Raw genomic sequence first — 18,880 nt, 5'->3', positions numbered from 1 at the left:
ACTGGTGACCACTGCAGGGACAGTCGACAGGGAAAATGCACAGTCGACAGAGTAAACAATATTATTATTTAATTTGATTAATTTCCTTTTTCTTTTGTATGATTTGAGTGTTTATTTGTTGTGTTAGATTGTTTTGTGTTGATGGCACAGTGTCAACCCAGTGTCTCCTTATGGGTAGATTAAAAGGGGCAATGGCCAGGAAGGGGAGTGGAATTGGTATTAAGGATATGGAGTTTGTGGTGGTCCAAAGACGATGGCTTCAGTCTTTCCAATATTTAACAAGAAGAAATTGTGCCTCACCCAAATTACAATAGTATATAGCTTACTTGAAAATGCTGGAAAGTGCACTAAATTGAATACCAAAAGTCTAGATTTTCCGGGTGGGGTAAGGTTATTAGATCCCTCTAGAAAATGAATAACATGCATGATGTACAAATATATCCACTTCCAAGGATGCATTTATACATAGCTCCCAGAAGCACTCCACTTGGTGTGGTCAGGTGGGCCCTTGGGATTTACACCACAACTTATTTTCAACGATGCTACAATTGGGAGCCTAAATGCAACCTGAAATTACCATTACACCACTGGCTATCTCCTCTTTTCAAATCCCACCAAACTTACTGCGCCTTTCTATTTTTAGTCAAGAAAATAATTTTTAATATCTATTGACCAGCAGCATTATAAAGTATGACAAAGCATTTACAGCACAGACACAGGCCATTCGGCCCAACCGGTCCGGGCTGGTGTTTCTGCTCCACACCAGCCTCCTCCCACCTCTCTTCATCTCACCCCATCAACATATCCCTCGATTCCTTTCTCCCTCATGTGCTTATCTAGCTTTCCCTTGAATGCACCTATACTATTCGCCTCAACCACTCCCTGTGGTAGGATGTTCCACATTCTAACCACTCTCTGGGTAAAGAAGTTTCTCCTGAATTCCCCATTGGATTTATTAGTGACTATCTTGTACAGGTATTTTGGCCCCTAGTTCTGGTCTCGCTCGCAAGTGGAAACATCTTCGCTACATCTACCCTATCAAACCCTTTCATAATCTTGAAGACCTCTATCAGCTCACGCCTCAGTCTTCTCTTTTCTAGAGAAAAGAAGCCGAGCCTGTTCAATCATTCCTCTCAGTTCTGGTATCATTCTAGTAAATCTTTTTGCATCTTCTCCAGTGCCTCGATATCCTTTTTGTAATATGGAGACCAGAACTGTTCACAGTACTCGAAGTGTAGTTCAATACAAGTTTAACATAACTTCGCTGGTTTTCAGTTCTATCCTTGTAGAAATGAACCCCAGTGCTTTGTTTGCTTCTTTATGGCCTTATTAACCTGCGTCGCCACTTTTAGTGATCTGTGTATCTGTAACCCCAGATCCCTCTGTTCCTCTACCCCATTTAGACACTTAGGGGGAGAAATTCACTAACGCCCCGTCTGGGGCACTAATTTTGAAAAGTTAGCACCAGGCGCTAACGGGAGGTGCAAAGGCACCCAATTTCGCCCCCTTATTTTCCAAGGAGTATGTGGCCTCCTTATCCTTCCTACCAAAATGTATTACCTCACACTTATCTATATTGAAGGTACACGCCCATTCTGCAAGTTTATTAATGTCTTCCTTTATTTTGGCACAGTATTCCTCGGTATTAACTACACCCAATTTGGTATCATCTGCAAATTTTGAAATTGTACTTCCGATTCCAGAGTCCAAATCATTTATGTAAATACTGAACAGTGGTCCCAGCACCGATCCCTGTGGAACACCACTTCCCACCATTTGCCAATCCAAGTAACTACCTTTAACCCCCTACTCTCTGTTTTCTGTTTTGTAGCCAGCTTGCTATCTATTCTGCTACTTGTCCCCTGACTACACATATTCTAACTTTAGTCATGAGTCTACTATGCAGTACCGTATTGAAGGCTTTTTGGAAATCCAAATATATTAAGTCTACTACATTACCCTTATCTACCTTTTCTGGAACTTCTTCAAAGAATTCAATAAGGTTGGTCAAGCATGACCTTCCCTTTTGGAATCCGTACTGACTACTCTGTATTATCTTTTCAGTTTCTAGATGTTTTTCTATTACATCTTTGAGTTAGGATTCCATTATCTTTCCTACCAGACATTAAGCTAATTGGTCTTTAGTTCCTTGGACTTGTTCTATTTCCCTTTTTAAATATAGGAATCACATTAGCTGTCTGCCCATCCTCTGGCACTATTCCCTTTGGATATATGTAATGCCTCTATCGCTTCCTAACCTCTTTTAAAATGCGCAGATGCAATCCACCTGGACCAGGGTTTTATCCTCTATCGGTTTGATTACTTTATAAATTATCTCCCCTCTTTCCATCTTAAATGTCTCTATATCCTTTTTGATCTCTTCTTCTAATGCCATCTCCACCGTGTGAGTTTCTCTGGTAAATATCGAGGCAAAGTAATTATTTACTATTTCTGCCATTTCGCTGTCAGTACTTGTGAGTTAATCGTGTGCATCCCTCAGTGGCCCTACCTCTATCCTGATATTTCTTTTGTTATTGTTGAACACGATTACCTCTGATAGCCATCGTCAGGAAGAGACAGAGGATTTGATCATTGTTGGCATTTGCCTAAATGGCCTGAAGCCGAATCTTGCTCCATCCATCTGTGCAGCGCTATTATTTGCAGTGAGTTACATTTTTTAACGCTCATTTTCAGTGCCTCTTACTTCACTCGAGGTTTGTAGTCAGTTTCTCCCCCCCCCCCCCCCGAGCCCCTCCTCAAGCTGAAATCTGGTTCAGAGGCTCCAAAGATGCATGTTGCCAAGAGCCCACAAATATATATATATTTTTAGGCTTTATTCTTTTGTTATTGTGGTCAATGGATGTAATGGATTTACTTTGTCATTGATGAGTTGTATAAGTACTGTTGTAAAATATAAAATATATAAAATCAGTTTGGTATATGCATTAAAAAAAATCCCGTGCAAAGTGAGTTTTAAGAGGCAATTTTTTGCACACTATTGTAACTGTTTAAATAATCATTTCTATTAAAAGTTTAATGTACATTCACCAATTTAACACATTCTACATTCTAACCTGCAGTGCACACAGTGCAAATTAGCAATTTGCATCCAAACTGCAATTAACAAATAGCTTCTTCATTCTGCTGCTCCTGGGTTTTGATCCCATCTCTCTACCTGTAATATATTTTTAAAAAATTCTTTAATGACAGGTGAACAGTTACCAGCCACGATCTGATTGAATGGCGGAGCAGGCTGGAGGGGCCGAGTGGCCCACTCCTGCTCCTAATTCGTATGTATTTTTTAAAAAAATATGCACTTCGCATGCAGTCCACATTTTAATAATGACACGTAAAACAGTTACCAGCCACGATCTGATTGACTGGCTGAAAGCTTAGCCAAAGTATGAGGTGTAGAGAAATTCAGTGGGGTTGCAGGGCTTGAGTTGTGGAACACCCAACGTTATTCGGTGTGATACGGCGAGCTAATAATAGAAATAAAGATCCCGAGAAGGGTCGTCATTGGGAGGTGTGCAGGCGCCAAGCCGCCCATCAGTCGGGCAGCTTGGCCGCACACACACAGCGTGGACCGTGGACCTGAACCGGCCCGGGGGCCATGTTAGAGAGAGCGCCTCCATCCCCACATACTTCACAAATACATCCTTCTCTGGGCCTTGGGGGAGTTGGAAATAACAACGCACCAGTGAGGTTAGATGCTTAAATTTACACAAAAAAAAATAAGTAGACGAAAGTGGGGCGAAGACAACGTTCCACCACCGCCAAAAAATATAGATCACAATAATAAATTCAAATAAAGCTCAAATGTGGAATCATTTTTGAGTTAGTTGCCTTTTACATGTAATAACAGTATTGTTTTGCGAGTGTGGGTATATATATATTAATTATATATATTACTCAGCATTTACTCTGATGGAGGCTGAATTTCTGCAGCTCCACCTATTCTGGAGACAAAATACAATGCACCGCCTACTGGGCGCTGATTGGTCACTAGTTAAATTTTATTTTCAGTTTGGTGATAAATTGAGAAAAATAATAATAGTGAAAAAAAACTGCGGATAAGCAAGCAACATGTATTCTTTTTTTGGGAAAACAAATAAGTTAGACAAAATAAAAACTGTAAATAAACCATTAAAACTTCAAATAAACCTTAAAAATCAAATTAAAATTTGGTTTTCCAGCCCAATTATGCACTCCAGTCCCCGCGGCGCCCACCGGTCACGGAAGTGATCGAGCGCGCCGGCGGACACCGCGTGCTCCATCTCCAGGGCCACCCGGGCGCGAACATAGCCGCGGAAGAGAGGGAGGCAATCCGGCCGGACGACCCCCTCGATCGCCCGCTGCCTGGACCGATTTATGACTTTCTTAGCCAGGCCCAGGAGCAGACCCACAAGGAGGTCCTCCAACCTGCCTGCTCCCCTCCGCACCGGGTGACCGTAGATCAAGAGCGTGGGACTGAAGTGCAACCAAAACTTGAGGAGCAGCCCCTTCAAATAATGGAAGAGGGGCTGCAACCTCTCACACTCGACATATACATGGAACACGGACTCCTCCAGACCGCAGAACAAACAGGCGGTCTGGGAGTCCGTGAACCTATCTAAGAACCTGTTGCACGGGACTGCCCTGTGCAACACCCTTCAGGCCAAGTCCCCAATATAACAAGGGAGGACTCCCGCATAGAGAGCCATTGGGGACCTCCGCCTCCGTCGGAAGGCAAAACGGGTGTCCGGACGGCAGGCGAAGATGACAAAATGGAAGGTGTGCAGGAGCAGCCCGTACAGGAAACCCCTCCGTGCGGAATGAAAAGGCACGGAGGGCATTTCCTCGAGACGGCTCAAGTTGTGAGACACCGGTTCCCGAGGGGGGGTTCGGGGCTGGGCGCCGACAAGGAATTCCGTCCGAACGGGGGAAAGCTCAGATGGGATCGCCCCACACGCTTGAGCCGCCTCGATACACCTTGCGGTGCCGGGGCGCACTTTCGCCTTTATCGACTCGATGGCATCGGCCGCGACCCGGACGCTAACCCAGGACATGCGCCTCGCCAGCTCCTCCGGCGCCATCCAGCCCGCTCCTCCGCCATCGAGCAGGTCCCCGACTCAAGTCACCTTGCCAGACACAGCTCTGCACTCCGCCAGCCGCCCGAACCTGCGGACTTGGAGGTGCGGATTCCTGAACAGTGGCTCCCGAAGGACAGCCACCATTCCTGTCGGGGGAGAGCTGCGCCTGGAAGCGACCTGGTTCCAAACCCATAGCAGTTCCTGGTAGAAGACAGGCAGCTCTCGCAGGCTGGCACGTGTGCCACCCACTTTCACAAACAGGAGCTGCGTGTCATAATTGAGGCCGCGCAGCTGGCGGAAAAAATACGTCACCAGCGCACACCATCTTGGAGGATTCTCAACGTACAGGTATCTCTGCAGCGTCTGAAGATGGAAAGTCGCAGCCTGGGTGCGAAGGCACACCAGCGCCTGACCGCCCTCCCTAAGCGGGAGACTCAGAACCGCGGCAGCGACCCAGTGCATCCCGTTGTTCCAGAAGAAGTCGACGAGCTTCTTCTGTATCTTGGCGACAAACGCAGGGGGAGGATCAGAGTAACCAACCGGTACCACAACATGGCGGCCACCAGTTGGTTTATGACCAACGCCCGACCCCTGTAGGACAACACTCGGAGCAATCCTGTCCAGCGTCCTAAGCGAGTGGTGACTTTGGCCTCCAACTCGTGCCAGTTCGCCGGCCAGGCGTCCTCGGCCGGGCAGAGGTAGACTCCCAAGCAGAGGAGGTGCGTAGTGCTCCAGGCGAAGGGCCTGAACTCCTCCGGCAGGGAGTCCACCCGCCACTGACCCACCAGGAGTCCAGAACATTTCTCCCAGTTGATCCTGGCGGAGGATGCGTCCGAGTAAATCTGCTGGCATTCCCGCATCCTCCGCAAGTCAACGGGATCCATGACCATGAGGAGCACGTCATCGGCGTAAGCCGAGAGGACCACCTCCACGCCCGGCCCTTGCAGAGCCAGTCCCGCCAACCTCTTCCGCAAGAGGCGCAGGAAAGGCGCTACGCAAATGGCATATAACTGGCCGGACATGGGGCATCCCTGATGCACCCCCCTCCCGAAGCCAAGGGGCGCCGTCAAGGACCCGTTAACTTTAATCAGACACTCCACGGCAGCGTACAGAAGTCGGATCCGGGCGACAAAATGCGTCCCGAACCCGAATGCGCGCAGAGTCCCGAAAAGATACTCGTGATCCACCCTGTCGAACGCCTTCTCCTGATCCAGGGAAAGGAAGGCGACCGACAGACCAGCCCTCTGGGAATGGTGGACCAGGTCCCGGACCAGATGGATGTTATCATGGATAGACCGGCCCGGGACCGTGTAGGACTGGTCGGGATGGATCATGTGGGCCAGCACGGCGCCAAGACGAGCAGACATGGCCCTGGCAAAAATTTTGTAATCCGTGCTGAGGAGGGTGACCGGGCGCCAGTTCTTGAGGCGGAGATCGCCCTTCTTAGGCAGCAGGACAATCACCGCCCTGCGCCAAGAGAGGGGCATCTCCCCGGTCACCAAACATTCCCCCAGGACCCGCGCGTAGTCGCCCCCCCAGGACGTCCCAGAACGCCCTGTGGAACTCCACGGTCAGCCCGTCCAGCCCCGGGGACTTCCCCCTAGAGAGCTGGCGGAGGGCGCCGGTCAGCTCCTCCAGACTCAGAGGAGCGTCCAATTTTTCGGCGCCCTCCAGGCCGACCTTTGGCAGGTCCTCCCACAAAACTCTGCGCGCATCCTCGCTGGACGGATCCGGAGAGAACAGAGCCCCGTAATAGGCGCGGGTCTCCGCGCGGATTCCCTCCAGATCCGAGACCAGAGATCCGTCGTCGGCCAGCAGCTCCAAGAGCTGCTTACGGACCCCCCGTCTTTTTTCCAGCGAGTAGAAGAAGGGGGAGCCGCGGTCCAGGTCCCGCAGGAACTGGATCCGCGACCTCACGTACGCGCCTCGGGACCCGACGAGCTGCAGGTCCTTCAGCACGCCCTTCTTCTCTTCGTACACCAACCGCAGGGCCGGGTCCTCGACGACTTGACCGAGACAGGACTCCAGGTCGAGCACCTCCTTCTCCAACCGCCCGACCCGGGCCTCCCGCCTCTTGGTCGACTCCCTCGCATACTCCTGACAGAAGAGACGGACGTGAGCCTTGCCCTCGTCCCACCATAGCCTCAAGGAGGGGAAGCCCCCCTGCTTCCTTCTCCAGCCGGCCCAGAACCGACTAAACGACTCCCGGAACCGTGCGTCCTCCAGCAGCAGGTTGTTAAAGTACCAATACGCGGACCCCCCCCGCGCGCGCAGCGGAACGAGCTCCGCCCACACCAGGTGGTGGTCCACGCACGGCACCGGCCGCATGGAGGCCGCCGGAACGCAGGAGACGTATGCCCGGGAAATGTAGAGGCGGTCGATTCTGGACGCTCCTCCCCCAGACCTCACGCAAGTGAAGGCACTGGAGTCGGGATGGAGATTTCGCCAGACGTCCACCAAGTCGAGGGACCCGACCAGGTCCCTCAACTTCTCCATCGCCGCCGGGCTTTGCAGGCGGCCCGTGCGGTCCCTTGCCTCGAGGGTGCAGTTAAAATCCCCCCCGAGGATGACGCACTCGCCCGCGTCGATGGAGCCCAGAAGAGTGGACACTTCTTCAAAGAAGCGCGCTTGCTGCGCATCGGTCTGAGGGGCGTACACATTCACTAGATGGAGCGGCACGCCCCCCAGGCGAACAGTGACCTGGAGCAAGCGGCCCGGCACGAGCTCCTTGACCCCCAAGATCTCCGGCTGAAAATGCGGGGCCAGCAACATAGCCACCCCACTGGAAACACTGGAGAGGTGACTCATGCTGACCCCCTCCTTGCCACTCCAGGAGCCACGTGGCCTCGTCTCCCGGAACGGTGTGGGTTTCTTGCAGGAAGCACACCGCATACTTCCCGTCCCGAAGGACCGAAAAGTTATTAAATCTGCGGCTAGCTTCCCTGCTGCCGTTGATGTTGAGGCTGGCTATGGTTATCTTCATTTCAGAAGCATAATTCAACCTCTACTTAAGACTAACGGGGGAAGGGAGGGCGGCCGCTGGTCAACCGCCACTCCCTTAGCAGCCCAGTGAGGAACGACCGGAGCTGACGCCGCCCGAGCGGGCTTACGGCCGCGTCCGCGCCCATGGCTCTGACGGCGCGGGCCGACCCGATGAGCAGCGCCAGTCCCGACCATCTTTCGAGGGCCAGCCGGGTCCTGTGACGACCCTGGCACGTGGCCACAAAGTCCCGGAGTTCCTTAACGGGAATGAGGGGGGTCCCGGCGAGGGGCGCGAGGTCATCCATCGCCTCATCGGCGATGGAATCCCAGTCGACCTCCGCCCCCACCACCGAGTCCCCGTCCTCTTCCGGGGGGTCGCCACCGGCGGCCGACCCGTCCGTCACGCAGTGCGCAGTGAACGGCTCGGCCGCGACGGCCGGCCCCGCCTCCGCCCGGATCCTACCCCCAGGATCGGTGGCAGAGGAATCCTCCCTGGGCTCCTCTAGGGGCGCCGGGCCAGAAGACGGTGGCAATTCGGAACCCCCTCCGCCCCAGGCGCCGGAACGACCGGAGAGATCGGAGAGTACGTAAAAACGAACCCCTCCAAGTCGCCCGGCCCCGGAGACACAGACAGAGGGCCTTCCTCTTCCGCGCCACCGGCCTCCGACCCAGCAGATGGGGTAATTCCAGTTAAACCCTCGACGAGGTCGAGCAGCACCTGGGAAACGTCCGGGTCGCTTTGGGCGAGCTCATTTTCCGAGGACTCGCCCGACCCGGACCCCAGGCCGCCCAACCCGTCGAGGGGTAATGGCACAAAACAGGGATTGATTTCGGCCGCGGGTTGTTCCGCGACCCCCCCCACGGGCAGGGTCTCGTCCCCATCCCCGGGAGGCACGAGCTGGGCAGACACCTCTGCCTCAGCCTCCCTAGGGACAGTCGACCCCCGCCGTTCGCCCATGATGGTGACAGCGGTGGGGTGGGGCGCAGTACCCGCGACGGGCGACGACTCCCCCTGACCGGAGGGACCTTCCTCCTCCCGGTCCTCCTCCTCATCTAGGGGGTCGCGCCTTCTTTTAAGTGCGAAGGGGCAGAGGGAGACCTCCATTTCTGCAGGGGCCTCCCCTGCTCCCTCCGGTGGAGCAGGCTCGTCGGGTCCCCCGGGCCCAAGCCCGGCCGCAGGTCTTAACACTCCCGCCTCAGCGGTCGCGGCCACATGCTCGGGCACGAGGTCCCCCCCACTGTCGCCCTCCGTGATCAACGCGGTAATGCGCTCGGGCAACAGGGGCTCCAAGTCCAGGGGCACGCCCTCCAAGGGGGGACCCGCCTTACGGTGTTTAATTTTCCCCCGCGCCTTCTTCCCGGCCGGACGCACTCCCTCCCCCCCGCCGGAGGCCTCGATGACATCGACCTCCGACGATGACGACCGCGCCTCATTAGTATTTGTTTGGGGGGGGGGCCGCAGCCAGACCCGGGGGGGAGGAGCGGCGGCGGCGCCAGCCTCGGCCACGCCAGACGATCTGGCAAAAAAAAAAAAAAAAATATGCACTTCACATGCAGTCCACATTTTAATAATGACACGTAAACAGTTACCAGCCACGATCTGACTGGTTGAAAGCTTAGCCAAAGTATGAGGTGTAGAGAAATTCAGTGGGGTTGCAGGGCTTGAGTTGTGGAACACCCAACGTTATTCGGTGCGATATGGCGAGCTAATAATAGAAATAAAGATCCCGAGAAGGGTCGTCATTGGGAGGTGTGCAGGCGCCAAGCCGCCCATCAGTCGGGCAGCTCGGCCGCACACACACAGCGTGGACCGTGGACCTGAACCGGCCCGGGGGCCATGTTAGAGAGAGCGCCTCCATCCCCACATACTTCACAAATACATCCTTCTCTGGGCCTTGGGGGAGTTGGAAATAACAACGCACCAGTGAGGTTAGATGCTTAAATTTACACAAAAAAAAATAAGTAGACGAAAGTGGGGCGAAGACAACGTTCCACCACCGCCAAAAAATATAGATCACGATAATAAATTCAAACAAAGCTCAAATGTGGAATCATTTTTGAGTTATTTGCCTTTTACATGTAATAACAGTATTGTTTTGCGAGTGTGGGTATATATATATTAATTATATATTACTCAGCATTTACTCTGATGGAGGCTGAATTTCTGCAGCTCCACCTATTCTGGAGACAAAATGCGATGCACCGCCTACTGGGCGCTGATTGGTCACTAGTTAAATTTTATTTTCAGTTTGGTGATAAATTGAGAAAAATAATAATAGTGAAAAAAAACTGCGGACAAGCAAGCAATATAGCTATTGTTTTAAAATATGTATTCTTGGCAGCAGGAGGGGGGGGGTTGGATAGGTATGCTCTGATTGGTCTGTCTGGATGTCAATCATGCGCGTCTGTCGCCTCGGGGCGGCGTTCAACGGTCCACTGATTTAAATCCCTAATGAGCACCGACCCTGCCAGCCGATTGGTGAAGCCATCTGTCAATCATCAGCCCGCCGGCAGCTGATTGTTGCACTCGGCTGTCAATCATGCGAGGGGGGCCGTACCTCCTCGGTGAGCGTATAAAGAGAGGGAACGCGCGCCCGCCCCCCACCCACCCCCACAGTTAACGGTTGTTTAAGCGGCGAGTGTGAGCGAGCGAGCGGCGGACCACAATGGCAAACCCTAAAGTCTTCTTCGACATCGGCTTTGACAACAAGAAAGCGGGCCGCATCGTTTTCGAGGTCGGGACACTTTGGGCTTTTAATTTTTCGGGGATGTAATGCTGGGACTGCGGTGGTAAATTGGGCATCGGGCGGTTCCCGTTGCCGCGAAGGCTGTGCGCCGGGCGGCCGCCGGTGTGTGTGTGTGTTGTCCGTGTCCAGGCCCCGCCCCGCCAGCGGCCATCTTGCTGCGGCAATGGGGCGGGGCTGGGCTGGGAGCGTCAGCCGCAGCCGCCCCGGGGCGGTGCCCGCCATTGTCCAACCGTTCTGTCCGCCATTTTATAGCGTCGTGTTATAAACTGCTTCCCCTCCACAATTTAAAAACCTAGCTGCCTACTGGAGGCGGCTTCTTTCAGCTGCGCACCCTGCCCGGGCGCGGGGGGGGGGGATTCAGCACTTTCTGTCCCCCCACCCCACCCATGTGGCGGGTGGCTCCGTGGACATCAGTCTCGACCCCCTGCCCCTGGCGAGCTGCCAACATACTCGGTTTAATTGCACCTTTAAAAAAAAAATCACGGCGATGATTATTCACTAAATGCAAAGCCGCTATTTATTTTACAGATGTGTGGGCTCCTGACATGTCCATTGGCCGCCGTGTCTGCGCCACACCATGGCCGGAGCATCTGCATCGGCTCAGACTTGCTCCTTAAATTGATTTTTAAAGCAAGCCAGGTGCCTTCCGCTGCCTCCACCACTTTATTCTGGAGTAAGACTACAGCGGTTAACACCGCCGCCACTTTTTTAAAAAAAAAAAAACAGTTTGCCTTTGTAAGGTTAAATGTGTCACACGTCTTGGTGCATTAAAGGCTCGTCGTTTTCAGTAATCCTGGTTTTGTTTCTGCCCATTAGCTGAGAAAAGATGTGGTTCCAAGGACTGCAGGTGAGCAAATTACAACTTTTCGTGACGTGTTTCAGAAGCATAATTGGAAAATTATAAACGACTGGACCAGAAAATCACTGAGTCAAAGTTTGCAGCCAGTGTCCACTACTTAAACAAATTTAGTCTTGACTTAATAAATTGTCCATTTTCTTAGAATATTAGAAATTTCAGTAAAATTAGGTGGTTTGGATCTCTATATTGATTTTCAAACCTAAATCTTGAGGCTAATCAGTAGTACGATGGACTGTATTGCTTCAGCTTTGGTAGCCTGCAGATGTCAGTCTACTATGGCTTGGTTTGAAATTGTCTTGCTCGTCCTGTTTTACTATTTGGAGCAAAGTTGACTATTGCCAATGGTTTTTATTACAGAATGGCCCAAAATCCTATTTGAATGTGATCTGAAACTTGTGGAACATGCTTTATTGAATTCTATCATGCTTGTCATATCTACATCATTATGTGGAAATGCAAGTCAAACTTGCAGGAGATGCAGTGCTTTGAGGAAAAGGTGATTCTGGGAGCATTGGCATTGAATAGAGGTCGGTTAGGGATTTTAATGAGTGCAGTGACTGCATTTCACCTACTTACTCCTCCATTAGGAGGGTGGGGCTTTCTCAAATATTTTCTTCTTTAAACAGAGAACTTCCGTGTACTGTGCACCAAGGAACCAGGTGAAGGCTTCAAAGGATCAGTTTTCCACCGAATAATTCCTGGCTTTATGTGCCAGGTAAGTAACCCTAACTGAATATACATGCCAACTATATTAAAATTAGTGTATTTTGGATCTTTGTAAACAGTTTGACAGTGTCAGTGAATTGAAATACCATATAAACTCTCCTACAGGGGTTGGTCCAACTGCTTGAACTGCCCCCAGCTGCAATAGTAAATCTTTGGATATGGGCTCCTGGTACACTATTTTTGGTCTGAAATCAAAATCCTTTCAGATATTTTTTGTACTTCATGGTCAGTCCAGATGGGTGGGGTGTGGCAGATGAGTCCTTCAGTGACCCACTTGTCTGTTGCAGCTCAGATTGCAGTCCTGCTGGGTCTTTCATGATGTGGATTTGTTACCAAGCTCGCTTTCCATTTTCATCAATCAGGAAATTGATGCATTCCTATGAACTGGAACAGGGATCATTTTAATTAGCTGTTGGCAGATGCAATTGAGGTACAACATGGAGAGGCAGTATAATAAATGATACTATTTTGAGGTGGGGTGACATCTTTGATGGTGGCAGGGCAAGATGTTTGTGTTTTGGAGATGGGGGTATTGAAAACAAAAACAAGTCTTTCATAGAAACATAGAAGATAGGAACAGGAGTAGGCCATTCGGCCCTTCGAGCCTGCTCCGCCATTCAACGAGATCATGGCTGATCATCCAAATCCTAGCACCCGGTCCCTACACCGACAGCCATCCCACCCAAGCCCTATCCCCGTAACCCCGCGTATTTAATCCCCCCTAACACTAAGGGCCAATTTTTATCATGGCCAATCAACCTAACCTGCACATCTTTGGACTGTGGGAGGAAACCGGAGCACCCGGAGGAAACCCACGCAAACACGGGGAGAATGCAAACTTCACAGTCACCCGAGGCCGGATTCGAACCCGGGTCCCTGGTGCTGTGAGGCAACAGTGCTAACCACTATGCCACCGTGCTGCCCAAGTCACTAGTTAGGCATCAGCTGGAGTGTTGTGTAATATTCTGGGCACCACACTGAAGAAGGATGCCAAGGCCTTGGAGGAGGTTTCCAGTTCTGGAGAGATTGGAGATGCTGGGGTTGTTTTCAGCAAGAGTTATGGGAGACCAGAGGTATTCAAAATTATGGGGTTTTAATAGAACAAGTAGGGCCTTCCTCTGGCAAATGGATCAGTAACCAGAGGTCATGGATTTTAAAAATAATTGGCAGAAGAACGAGAGGGAACAAAGGAGAATTTTTTCAACATTTGGGGGGGGGGGGGGGGGGGGGGGTGGCAGTATTGAGATCTGGAATGTGCTACCTGAGGATGGTGGAAGCAATTTCCATGGGAAAGTTCAAAAGACAACTGAACTTGGACTTGAATTTGCAGGGTTATCGGGAGATCTGTAGTATGGGACTAAATTGGACAGCTTTCAAGAGCTGGCACAGGCTGAATGGCCTCCTGATAAAGATCAACCTGTCTATTTGCCACTTTTATTCATTGGGCTATAAACTAGGAATGTTTTTCTCCATTGCTATCTTGTTTCTGATCGGAATGCTTTTAAAGTCCCTGCAGCTGGCTGTTGGCTAAAAGTTACAATTTATAACTGCAGTTAACACTAGCTCAGTCAGCAATATGGAGGATTCACATTCAGATTTAAGATCATACAAGACTGGTAACCTTTGCCATCTGACTTGCTCTTCAGGGTGACTGGCACAGTGTGGAATTCAGAAATTGCAAAAGTAGACTGGTTCCAATCTCCCATTGTTTGATGCGCACAAGCCCTGTTTAAAATACTGAGTTGTCGTGACTGTTGATCTGATTTTACAGGTACTTGGTTTGAAATCAAGTGGAGGAAAAGCGTGTAAATTTTATAACTCATTTTGGAAGTGATTTATGGTCTGTGACTTCCACAGGGTGGAGACTTCACAAAAGGCAACGGCACTGGTGGCAGGTCCATCTATGGCGACAAATTTGAGGATGAGAACTTCATACTGAAGCACGAGAGATCAGGTAAAAGATGAGGACTGTTCTGTTACATGTGCTGTGCATTGATTTGATGTAAAATGAAGAATTTGGGTGCTAACAGTGCCCATCCTTTTCCAAGTTGACATTTCCCCATCTGAGCCTAGATGGGTTGTTCAACCTAGGGATATCACAATTGACTGATCATGCTTGGTGGAGTGGTCTGGGGACTGTTTGGAGGGGGGGGGGATGACTGAGCCTCCCTTGCCTGAAGAATGCCAAGGAGTATTGCAGTGTGAACTAGCACTGACTGTTGGCGTAGACCAGGATTGAGTCTTGGGCTGCCTTGGCCTGTGGGGCAGGACAGCAGCAGGTGCTGTTTGCCTGTTGAATTGGGAGGTTTGTTGAAGCAGTACCCTTTAGTCTTGTGTGGCCTTGAGCAGTTGATTTTCCAAACACAACTGACAAATCAGAAGCCACACAACTGACAAATCAGAAGCCTAACAAATGTTGCCTATTTGTGGCTAATAATGCATTGTTTTGATTCCAGGTATATTGTCAATGGCCAATGCTGGGCCCAATACAAATGGGTCACAATTCTTCATCTGTACTGAAATCACTGAATGGTAAGAATCCTTCTCTGGAGCCAATCAATCTGTTACTGGGCTCATTGCATCTTGGCTTATAAACTATTTCTGATCTCTGAAAAAAGGGTGATCCATAAACTGAATTGTATACACTAGGACACAGACCATATAAGGATTAACTGCCCTATTGCTGAGGGTGTACAGTTCAGGCTACAGGGTGCCAGACCTCATTAGGATAAAATACCAAATTTGAGTGAATAAATCCTGCTGCACAATTCAAAGTTATTTGGGTATGTGACTCTGTTGAAAGAAATTTCCACTAGTACAGTACTTGAAGTAGCTTTTAAGCTTAGGTGGTGCATATCGGGCTGTTCAACTGGGCCTGAAGAGGTGTGGCGTGGCTGAGACAATATGCTCACCTGCCATCTGATTTCAGCAGGAAGTGGTTGAAATGCAGTGGGAGCAATGTGCTGCATGGCCTTGGCTGTGGCGCTCCTGTGCAGCTGGCTGACCTGCTTTCAAATGGAAAAACCACATCTGGAAGTTTTGAATGGGTTATGCGTGCAGCCCAAAAAATAAGAGTAACATTCATCTGGAATAGTAACTGGCTACAGATTCCCCCTCCCTATCCTGTGGATGGAGAGGCTGAAGTCAGTTAGCCCACATAGCTCGGCTTCTTCAGTGACATTGAACCAATGGAGAAGTAGCTAACCTGAAGGTGTTGTGTTGGTTGCTCTACCCTGAATGCTCCTTTGCACCAAGCCCCACTGGTGCAGAGCTTGTCACTCTTTGGTCTTGTTCCATTGTGTTGATTACCTCAGTCCTCAGCAGAAAACCATACATTCTGCTTGGGTAGGAAGTCTTTTTTTGTTAAATGTATAGTTGGGTCTGCTATGAAATACTGCAAAGCCTAACCTGTCATTTTCTTTTCAGGTTGAATGGGAAACATGTTGTATTTGGACATGTTGTAGATGGCATGGCTGTTGTGAAACAAATGGAAAAAAAGGGGTCACAAAGTGGGAAGACAAATGGTCATATTAGCATTCTTGACTGTGGGGAGTTGTGATGGAAGTATTCCTGCTACATGTAGCCCAACTAATGACCAATCTCTTCCTGCTCTCTCAATCTTGGTATGTTGGCATGAAGACTGCAGAATTCGAGGATCATTGTCAAATAAAATTTGAGAATTGTTGTTTGCCATGGTTAATGTAATTCACACTGCAGCATACATTTTCCACGTTGCAGTTTGCCTGTGGCTCTTACCCAGGTTAGACAGGTCTAACCCATCAAGTACCAGTAACTGTTATGGTAGTGCTTTGCTTCATTTGACTACTGCACTGATGTTTGTAATGGGATAACTACCCAGTTTAGTTATTTACTGTAGCCTTGTACTACTGAAACACTTCATTCCAATAAAGTGAACACTTGCTCACCAAACTTTGGTTCCTAATGCAACACTTTTTCCAGTAGAGCCTCCCTAGTATTGCTGTAGTTTTAGAAATTATCTCTGCCCAAGTGTTCACAAGTTTAAACTGGCAGATGTGCTTGAATGTATTAGATCAATAAATCAGCCACCAGTAACAAATTTCCCTAATTGAGCAGGTAGCATTAACAATATTTATTAAATGCATGGTGGTAGTTCTTAATTTCTAATACTAAGGAAATTCATTACCTTCTGTTGCAAAATGGTAATTTGCAGGCTTGACTCACTTCAAAGATGATGGCTGTGGGGATTGGATTACCCCCATAATCACCTGCTGTCTGATCTTGATTTTTGACCACATTTTGTGTCCCTGCTGGAAGTGGAGAGAAAGTGACACAGACAAGTTTTTTTTAAACTTGCATGCTTTAAAGGGGTGCTGAGCAAGTGAAAGACTGGAGCTGCCTTGATGAGCTAAGGCTGGTAAAGACTTTAAATATGGTGAGGGATGGGAAGCAGTATAATCAATTCTCCAGATAACTGGGCCATGCAGAATATACTTCACAACCAGTGCAAGAATGGTTTTGGGGGGGGGGGGAAAAGAAAGAGAGAATGAATAAATCAAAGCAGCAGTGATGGAAGAGAAGGTCTCCCTTCACTGTTGATGCCCTTGTCCCCATTAAATCTATTACTTTCCCTGGTCTATGGCTGATCCTCAACTCCACCTTCCTGCACTATCCCCGAATCCCTTTGTTCCTAAAAATTTACCGACCTCTGTCTTGAATGTACTCACCGACTGACCATCCACAGCTCTCTGAACAGAGAATTCCAAAGAAATTTCTCCCCATCTCACTCCTAAATGGCCTACCCCTTATTTTACATTCACCAGCCAGGGGAAACATTTTCCCAGCATTAACCCTGTCAAACCCCGTAAGAATTTTACAGTTCAATTAGATCACTGCTCATTCTTCTAAATCTAGGCCTAGTCTACTCGATCTCTCCCTGCAGGGTAATCCCTTCATTCCAGGAACCAGTCGAACCTTTGCTGCACTTTAAGGCAAGTATCTTTCCTTTGGTAAGTAGACCAGAACTGTATACAGTACTCCAGGTGTGGCATCACCAATTGCCCTGTATACTTGTAGTAAGACTTCTTTACTCTAATCCCTTTGTAACAAAAGCTAACATACCATTTGCTTTCCTAATTGCTTGCTGTGTACCTGCATGTTAACTTTCTATGATTCATGTACAAGGACATCTAGGTCCCTCTGAGTGCAAACATTTCCCAGTCTCTCACCATTCAAAAAATATTTTTTTGTTTTTTCTACCGAAGTGGATAACTTCACACTTCCCCACATTGTATTCCATTTGTCATGTTCTTGCCCACTCGGTCACTATCTCTGCAGCCTCTTTGCATCCTCCTCACAGCTTACTTTCCCACCTAACTTTGTAACATCAGCAAACTTGGATACGTTACACTCAGTTCCTTCATCTAAGTCACGAATCTAGATTGTGACTAGTTGATGCCCAAGCACTGATCCGCGCAGTACCCTGCTAGTTACAGCCTGCCAACCCGAGCCCTGTTTATTGCTACTGTTTCTGTCCATTAATCAATTCTCAATCATGCCAATATATTACCATCAATACTGTGAGTCCTAATTTTGCATAAAACCTCGTGGTACCTTTATCGAATACCTTTTGTAAATCCAAATACACTACATCCACTGGTTCCCCCCCTTATCCATCCTACTAGTTACATCTTCAAAAAATTCTAACAGGTTTATCAAACATGATTTCCCTTTCATACAGCCATGTTGACACATGATTTTTCCATGTGCCCTATTCCCATGTCCCTAATAGATTTTAGCATTTTGCTTACTGATGTCTGGCTAACTGGCTGATAGTCCTTTCTTAAATAGCGGGGTTATGTTTGCTACCTTCCAATCCTTGGGGACTGTTCTAGAATCTAGGGAATTCTGGAAGATTAATACCAGTGCATCCACTATCTCTGCAGCTACCTCTTTTCAAACCCTAGGATGCAGGTTGTCTAGTCCAGGGGATTTTTCACCACTTAGTCCCATTAATTTCTCCAGTACTATGTCTTATACTGATTTCTGGAATGTTTTTTGTATCTTTTACCATGTAGACAGATGCAAAGTATTTGTTTAATGTCTGCCATTTCCTTATTGCCCATTATCATTTCTCTGTCTCTGCCTCTAATGGCACATGTTTACTTTCACAATCTCTTCCTATTCATTTACATACCTATATAGAAATGTTTACAATCTTTGGCTCTTGCTCATTTTTTTCTCATCAATTTCTTGGTGCTCCTTTGCTGAATTCTAACATCCTCAGGCTTTACTACTCTTGGCAATTGTAAGCCTCTTTGATCCAATACTACCTTCACTTCTCTTGTTAGCCACAGTTGGGCTACTTTTCCTGTGGGTTTTTTGTGCCTTAAAGGAATGTAAATTATGTATTCTATTGCTTGTCTACCGTCATACCTTTTTAATGTAGTTTCCCAATCTGCCTTAGCCAACTCGCCCCTCATACCTATGTAGTTTGTTTTGTTTTGACTGAAAGT

At 48.9% G+C, this 18,880-nt stretch overlaps 1 protein-coding gene across 1 annotated transcript; it reads left to right on the top strand.

Annotated features, from left to right (window-relative positions):
- Positions 1–10,650: 10,650 nt before the first annotated feature.
- On the top strand, positions 10,651–16,316 carry LOC147098180 (peptidyl-prolyl cis-trans isomerase-like). Its single transcript, XM_085971384.1, has 6 exons — positions 10,651–10,789; positions 11,618–11,648; positions 12,287–12,375; positions 14,244–14,340; positions 14,843–14,918; positions 15,813–16,316. Exons 1-6 carry the CDS (start codon positions 10,721–10,723, stop codon positions 15,943–15,945), a joined length of 495 nt encoding a protein of 164 aa, XP_085827510.1. The 5' UTR covers positions 10,651–10,720; the 3' UTR covers positions 15,946–16,316.
- Positions 16,317–18,880: the final 2,564 nt, after the last annotated feature.

This window comes from Somniosus microcephalus, chromosome 30 (assembly GCF_052327205.1).
Source record: "Somniosus microcephalus isolate GS21.2 chromosome 30, FLI_Smic_1.0, whole genome shotgun sequence".
Lineage (NCBI taxonomy): Eukaryota > Metazoa > Chordata > Chondrichthyes > Squaliformes > Somniosidae > Somniosus > Somniosus microcephalus.
Note: the sequence above shows the minus strand (reverse complement) of the source record. Positions and strands in the feature narration are given on the sequence as shown.